Here is an 8,474-nt window from a genome sequence, read left to right on the forward strand (position 1 = left end):
GGACACACTCTATCCTGGTCTACCATGTGGTTGTCAGGCAGCCATGACAGCTCCGGTTCCGCTGGAATTAATAATTCAGTATTTTAACGCAACTTCCCATTTTTACTGACAGTTTAAGTAGAAATGTTCAAAAATATTAAATTTAAGGATATTTTATTAAAAAATAATAATTGTTTTTTTTCTTGGCAGATGACTGTACCAGGAGATCAGAGGGACAGCTGACATCTTCAATTTTTAAATCAGATAGTCTTGAGATCCCAGAGGATATAATTGAAGTGAATGCCATTACCTCAGATATGCCATCATCCCTTCACAGCAAAGATCTGTCATCTGATCCTTTGAAACACATCCTGTCTTCTGATTCATTACTGACTACTAAGGAAAATCAAAGTCACAAAATAAGCATTAAAAAACGAACTGCTCCTAAAGCAAACAAGGCATTTTCACAATCAGAATATGGAAATAGTTTTCCACTTGAAAAGTCTTTTCTTCAACATCAAAACATTCACACAGCAAAGAATAGATTTTCATGTTCCAAGTGTGGGAAATGTTTTAACCAGAAATCAAATCTTGTTAGACACCAGAGAACTCACACAGGGGAGAAGCCATTTTCCTGTTCAGAATGTGAGAAATGTTTTCCACAGATATCAACTTTTATCAGACATCAGAGAACTCACACAGGAGAGAAGCCTTTTTCATGTCCAGAATGTGGAAAATGTTTTACAGAGAAATCAAATCTTGCTACACATCAGAGAACCCACACAGGGGAGAAGCCTTATTCGTGTTCAGAATGTGGGAAATGCTTTAGCTTGAAAGTGCATCTTGATAGACACCACAGAACCCACACAGGGGAGAAACCTTTTTCATGTTCAGAATGTGGGAAATGTTTTAGCTGGAAAGCGCATCTTGATAGACACAAGAGAACCCACACAGGGGAGAAGCCTTTTTCATGTTCAGAATGTGGGAAATGTTTTAACCGAAAAGCGCATCTTGATAGACACCAGAGAATCCACACAGAAGAAAAGCCCTTTTTCTGTTGAGAATATGGAAAATGTTTTATGAAGAAATCATCTTTTCTTAGTCACCAGAGCAGTCACTCAGGGGAGAAGTCTTTTTCATGTTTTTAATGTGGGAAATATTTTACTTGGAAATCAACTTTTAAAGAAACCTGTCACCAGCAAAAACACTATTAAACCTGCAGATATGGGCTTAATCTGCAGGTTAATAGCGTTACTAACTTATCCGGAGCTTGCATGTAGCCAAACGTTGTGGTGAGAAAATGAAGTTTATTCTCCCCGGCAGCATTCGCTTTCAGTAAGTGGGGGCGGCGTCAGCACAGGTTCAGTCACCGCTATGAGAATACGAAGGGGCGTCTGTAAGCAGAGCAGTGATTGAACCAGTGCTTGCACTGCCCCCCTGATTGAAACCGAATGCTGCCGGGGAGAATAAAGTTAATTTTCTCCCCACAGCATTCAACTACGTGCAGGGGCCGGGTAGGTTAGCCCATAGCTGCAGGTAAATATCATTTTTGCTGCTGACAGGTTCCCTTTAATCCCTTCACAACCTATAAATACATCATAGGTTGCCTCCCTCTTTTTGGTGTGGGCTCCAGCGCTGAACTCGCATGGTTTTAGCACATGACAGCTGATCTGATCAGCTGTCATGTGTCCCCTAACAGGTGCGGGTGGAATCATGATCCATCTCCGGCTGTTAACATGTTAAATGCTGCTGTCAATCTCTAACTGCGGCATTTAACATGATCGCGCCGGAAGTGCATCATTAGTTCCGGCCATTGGCGCCGTTGTCACATTAACGTGGATTGCAGATGGGTTGATATGACAACCCAGGGTCGGCAGGAGAGCCCTGTGGTGGTCACTGCTGATCTGCCCTGTGGCCGACGTTCATAGCAGTTGATCAATTCTTCTACACATAGCAGGGCTCCAGCCCTGCTATATGTAGCACAAGCGATCAGAAGATTGCAGCGTCAAGTCTCCTAAGAAGACTATTGAAACCAGTAAAACAAAATGTAAAAATGTTATATATAGTGGTGGCCAAAAGTATTGGCACCCCTGCAATTCTGTCAGATAATACTAAGTTTCTTCCTGAAAATGATTGCAATCACAAATTCTTTGGTATTATTATCTTCATTTAATTTGTCTTCAATGAAAAAACACAAAAAGAATTGTCCTAAAGCCAAATTGGAAATAATTCCACACCAAACCTAAAAATGGGGGTGGGCCAAAGTATTGGCACTGTTTGAAAAATCATGTGATGCTTCTCTAATTCGTGTAATTAACAGCACCTGTAACTTACCTGTGGCACCTAACAGGTGTTGGCAATAACTAAATCACACTTGCAGCCAGTTAACATGGATTAAAGTTGACTCAACCTCTGTTCTGTGTCCTTGTGTGTACCTCATTGAGCATGGAGAAAAGAAAGAAGACCAAAGAACTGTCTGAGGACTTGAGAAACCAAATTGTGAGGAAGCATGAGCAATCTCAAGGCTACAAGTCCATCTCCAAAGACCTGAATGTTCCTGTGTCTTCCGTGCGCAGTGTCATCAAGAAGTTTAAAGCCCATGGCACTGTGGCTAACCTCCCTAGATGTGGACGGAAAAGAAAAATTGATGAGAGATTTCAACGCAAGATTGTGCGGATGGTGGATAAAGAACCTCGAATAACATCCAAACAAGTTCAAGTTGCCCTGCAGTCCGAGGGTACAACAGTGTCAACCCGTACTATCCGTCGGCGTCTAAATGAAAAAGGACTGTATGGTAGGATACCCAGGAAGACCCCACTTCTTACTCCGAGACATAAAAAAGCCAGCCTGGAGTTTTCCAAAACTTACCTGAGAGCCTAAAACGTTTTGGAAGAATGTTCTCTGGTCAGATGAGACAAAAGTAGAGCTTTTTGGGAAAAAGCATCAACATAGAGTGTACAGGAAAAAAAAGAGGCATTCAAAGAAAAGAACGCTGTCCCTACAGTCAAACATGGCGGAGGTTCCCTGATGTTTTGGAGTTGCTTTGCTGCCTCTGGCACTGGACTGCTTGACCGTGTGCATGGCATTATGAAGTCTGAAGACTACCAACAAATTTTGCAATGTAGGGCCCAGTGTGAGAAAGCTGGGTCTCCCTCAGAGGTCATGGGTCTTCCAGCAGGACAATGACCCAAAACACACTTCCAAAAGCACTATAAAATGGTTTGAGAGAAAGCACTGGAGACTTCTAAGGTGGCCAGCAATGAGTCCAGACCTGAATCCCATAGAACACCTGTGGAGAGATCTCAAAATGGCAGTTTGGAGAAGGCACCCTTCAAATATCAGGGACCTGGAGCAGTTTGCCAAAGAAGAATGGTCTACAATTCCAGCAGAGCATTGTGAGAAACTCATTGATGGTTATCGGAAGCGGTTGTTCGCAGTTATTTTGGCTAAAGGTTGTGCAACCAAGTATTAGGCTGAGGGTGCCAATACTTTTGTCTGGCCCATTTTTGGAGTTTTGTGTGAAATGATCAATGATTTGATTTTTGCCTTGCAAGCAAATTGAATGAAGATAATAATACCAAAGAATTTGTGATTGCAATCATTTTCAGGACGAAACTGAGTATTATCTGACAGAATTGCAGGGGTGCCAATACTTTTGGCCACCACTGTATATATACAGTACCGACCAAAAGTTTGGACACACCTTCTCATTTAAATATTTTTCTGTATTTTCATGACTATGAAAATTGTACATTCACACTGAAGGCATCAAAACTATGAATTAACACATGTGGAATTATATACTTAACAAAAAAGTGTGAAACAACTGAAAATATGTCTTATATTCTAGGTTCTTCAAGGTAGCCACCTTTTGCTTTGATGACTGCTTTGCACACTCTTGCCATTCTCTTGAGCAATGTTGAGTGAGGGAGCGTGACGCTCCCCTCAATTCCCCTCTGTGTCTGATGTCACTGATGCAGACACTGACAGTGGGTGCAATGACGTCACTACACTGAGCCCACTGTGCTGAGATGTGCGGGCGTTCGCTACAGAGATTGGAGCAGCGGGAGAACAAGGAGGAGTGCATCCTACTCTGTAGAGGCTGATGAGGAGTGCACCCTACTCTGTGGAAGGCCGATGGGGAGTGCACCCTACTCTGTGGAGGCAGTTGGGGAGTGCATCCTACTCTGTGGAGGCCGATAGGGAGTACCGCGCATAATGATGGGATTAGATACACCGGTCTGGGGAACATCGCACATGATGGGATTAGATACACCGGTCTGGGGAGTATTGCGCATGATGTGATTAGATACACCAGTCTGGGGAACATCACACATGCTGGGATTGGATATCTCTTCACTTTATACTGTGTTTCTTACTTGAAGCTGCGATCATCTGATCTCTACTATACATAGCAAAATACACATGCGCTCATACACACAGGAAAATAGACAAATTCTCACACACAGGATAACACGCATGCTCGCTCAGGAAAATGCACGCGCACGCTCACACACAGGAAAATACGCATGCTCACACACAGAAAAATACACACGTGGTGTAATACATAACCCCGCTCTGTCCACTTCTATGGGAACAATGTCACAGCATTTGGAATTTTTTCCCATTTTCCAGTGCACTATATGGTAAAATCAATGATGCAATTCAAAAGTACAACTCGTCCTGGGAAAAAAAAAGCCCTCACACTGCCATATTGACAGAAAAATAAAAAAAATTGTGGCTCTGAGAAGACGGGGAGCAAAAAGCGAAAACACAAAAATGGAAAATCCTAACGTCTTGAAGGGGTTAATAAACATCAGAAGTCACACAGTTGAGAAGGTTTTTTCATGTTCAGAATGTGGGAAATGTTTGAACTGAAACTTGTATCTTCCTAAAGTTGTTGTCCACTATTAGGACAACCCCTTGTCATTCCTCATGTTTGGCCCTATTAAAATAAAATCACTCATACTCTGCCCCCGTGCCGGCACCATTCCAGCCGTGTCGTCACTTGCGTTCTCGGGGCTCATGTGAGGTTGTTATATCTCACGAGCCCTGTGCCCAAACAGTGCCGGCTTCATTGTCCCCACCTTTGGACGTATTGAACATCAACAGGAAGCCAGGGCTGCTGCTGCTCTTTGACTTCCTCATGATGTTTGATGTCTGAAGGTCGTGACAGTGACACCAGCTCTGGTGGGGCGCAGGGCTCACATGACTCAACATCCTCACATGAGCCCCAGGAATGGAAATGCTGACACCACAGGAACAGCATCGTCATGGAAGGTATATATAAGTATTTTTCATAGGACCAAACATGAATGAGAAGGGATTGACCAGGTAGTTGGCAACCCTTTTAAACATCAAAAATCCCACACAGTGAAAAGTCATTATCATACCTAGAGTGTGAAAAATGAATTACTGTAATCGTATTTTGTTGACCATCAAAAATAACTCCGACTGGGAGAAACTATATATGTTATTGACAAATTGTACAAAATCATATAACAGACAGTTGTATAATTAAATGAGAAAGTGAAATTGCTTTAGAACTTACTGTAGTTTTTCGACCAAGATACACTATTAGAAGAAAAAAATCTTGCTAATATGTGAGTGCATCTTACAGACTGGAGGCAGCTTCCTGTTTCAGAAGAGAACAATGAGACCATGTTCTTCCTGATCACTGAGATAGCTGCTCTCCCCCAGCCCCACACTTACATATCTGATTGGTGCAGAGCAGAAGAGGAAGATACCGGAACCTGTACAGAGGCTACACATTCTGAGTGAGCAGCTGAAGAACCTTCCACGCGACTAGCTCAAGGACCTTTCAGATCATGTAACACTGTTTTACATATTTTCAAAAGTTGTCAGGTTCAGTTATGAAATTACATTTCTTAATGAGTTCAAGTCTGACAATGAAAATTTTTAGTTCCCTCGTTTCTATGATATCAAAGTTTTCCTTTTACTGCTACATATAATTAATGCATAAAAATTTCAGTACTTTGGAACATTATTATTTTTTGTTAATATAAAAATGCTGAATATTTTATGCCAATTTTCTGATATTTAGAGGAAATTTAGCAACAATTCAAATAATTAAAACATGTCTAAACCATTCACTATTGTGAATTATAAGCAGTTACATAAATTGCACTACAAAATTTGGTTCTCATTCAGTGACAACTTTTTTGCTTGTCTCTTGTACTCCATCAGATCTTCTCTTACAATTGACCAACAATAAACTGTAAGCATTGATGGATTCCATTTTCCTTGATATCTTTTCTCTATAGCCGCAATATCTTGGTGAAATCTCTCACTGTGCTCGTCGCTCACTGCTCTGTAATTTTGTGGAAAAAGGTCTGGATGTGAATGTAAGAAATTAATCTTTTAAAATATGGGACCAAGGAAGAGAAGGTAGCAATGGTTTACTCTTATTACTGGGGAATTTCTGGGGGTTTCTGTGGAGCATACTAGACCATACTAAGGACTAGGGGGCAGTCAATACAGGTGGAAGAATGGACATTCCGGCATACAGGAAAGGGTTCCTTACAGTTAGAGCAGTCAGACTGTGGAAAACCCTACCACAAGAGGTAGGAATGGCAGACACTGCAACCGCTTTTTTTTTTTTAAAAAAGGGCTGGATGATTTCATCAAAATATACAAAATATGGATGCCACCTCCAGAGAAAAAAAAAACTAGACATAACATGATTAAAAATATAACAAAATATATCCCTGTTCTCTACCAAGATGATAGATTACGTGGTATTTTAAATAAGGGCTATAGATGTTTTGCAAGGAGGTGGAAATCAAAAACGCACCAATACTGTAACCTGGCTAATGACCAAAGGATTCCATAAATGTTTTGGCAAGAAATGTAGTATTACACTAAAAAATGAATGATCATTTCAACATTAACTCTTTCATTAATTGTGAAACATGTTATGTGGTTTACTGCATTGAATGTACTTCTTGTGGGGTTAAATATATAGGCTGTACTAGCTGTAAATTTAAGAAAAGGATCTCCGAACATATTTACATCATTAATAATAATAATTACCTATTCAGGAGCTGTTAAGCTATGTTCACACACGTTGTGTTTTGCTGAGTATTTTGCCGCAGATTTTTATGCAAATTTTCAGATGCGTCTAGCAGTACCAGCAAAGTCTATGAGAAACCAGAATTCTCTGTTCACACAGGTTACTTTTTGTTTGCTGTGTATTTTGTTCCTTGGTTGTGTTTTTGGAAAATAGAGCATGTCACTTCTTTCAGCGTTTTTGCAGCAAAAAACGCACCTGCTTTTTTTTCAGCGTTTTTTCACCCATAGGGAGTAATGGGTGGTCAAAAAATGCAGCAAAAACGCACCAAATCCTGCGTTTTTAACACAGCTATTTTCCTGACAGAGAAGTTAGCAGCAGATTTGCAGCAGAAAAAAACACGTGTGTGATCATAGCCTTAGACCTTTTTTTGGAGCGACATGAGGGAAAATTGGATAGTTTTTGTTTCTTTGGCATAGAGAAAGTTAAAACTCCAAAAAGAAGTGACAGCTGGCAACATACATGATTTATGAGAGAAGCATGTTTAGATTAAGGGAATGAAGTACAAAACTGATACCATGTTTATTTATTGAAATGTCTTCGACGTTTATACAATATACTATTGTTCCTTTTTTCATTGATGAGAACATTCTCTCATATAACTTTTTATCATTCGTTTCACATGCTTTTAATATGTATATATACATAGTTTTTCTGTGTTAGATGTTTTGTATAATTATGAATTTGTTGCACATGTGTGATGTCTCCTTTTATAAGCATCATTCCACTTTGTAACCAGTATACTCTATGACTATGAGCCAGAAACGCATCAGTCTGTTTTTTGCTGACATGTGGAAATTTTAATTACTTTTTGATATGAAATAAAGTTGAAGATCTTTATCTGGAGGTGCCGTCCATATTTTGTATATTTTGATGGATTTCTCTGCAGGTCAGCAGCTTTTGGACAAGGCACTCCTTTGGAAACAGGAGCGCTAAAGACATAGTACGGTGAGATTCCACTTTGGCTTTCTACAAGACTAGATGATTTTCTCAGTACATATAACAAATTGGGTTATAGATAACTTAGTGACAACAAATGTATAATTGGTGGAGAAAGATTGAACTACGTCTTTTTTCAACCTATGTAACATCCTCATGTTTCTGTATGGTGACCTCCACCCCAGGACATTCAGAACTTATCTGAGAAAATTCACCAAAGTGGGGATGAAAACCATAATTACAAAAAAAAAGGCCACGTTCCTGTGGACTGATTGATCTGACTATTTAAAGGGAAGATGTCATAAAAAATATGTTTCAACAACTGAAAAAATGTAAAGTCTTAATGTTTTTAATTTTTTTTAAAAAAATATTTGTTTTTAATGAAGTAAAATATGAAAAATAATTTGAAAAAGTTTGGTATTTCCACTTTTAAACACTAGGGGGAGCAGCTGCTGAAATTTGCCAT

The 8,474-nt window shown here is 39.8% G+C and overlaps 1 protein-coding gene across 1 annotated transcript in view; it reads left to right on the top strand.

Moving 5' to 3' along the window:
- LOC141270515 (uncharacterized) overlaps positions 1 to 8,057 on the top strand; it is a 345,167-nt gene extending 337,110 nt beyond the window's left edge. The window contains exon 9 of the mRNA XM_073680539.1: positions 540 to 8,057. Coding sequence (XP_073536640.1) covers positions 540 to 1,040 — 501 coding nt within the window. The 3' untranslated portion in view covers positions 1,041 to 8,057. The remainder of the gene's footprint in view (positions 1 to 539) is intronic.
- The last annotated feature ends 417 nt before the right edge of the window (positions 8,058 to 8,474 follow it).

Source organism: Phyllobates terribilis, unplaced genomic scaffold (assembly GCF_046119375.1).
Source record: "Phyllobates terribilis strain yellow unplaced genomic scaffold, ASM4611937v1 Scaffold_5__5_contigs__length_657084704, whole genome shotgun sequence".
In the NCBI taxonomy this organism is placed as follows: Eukaryota; Metazoa; Chordata; class Amphibia; order Anura; family Dendrobatidae; genus Phyllobates; species Phyllobates terribilis.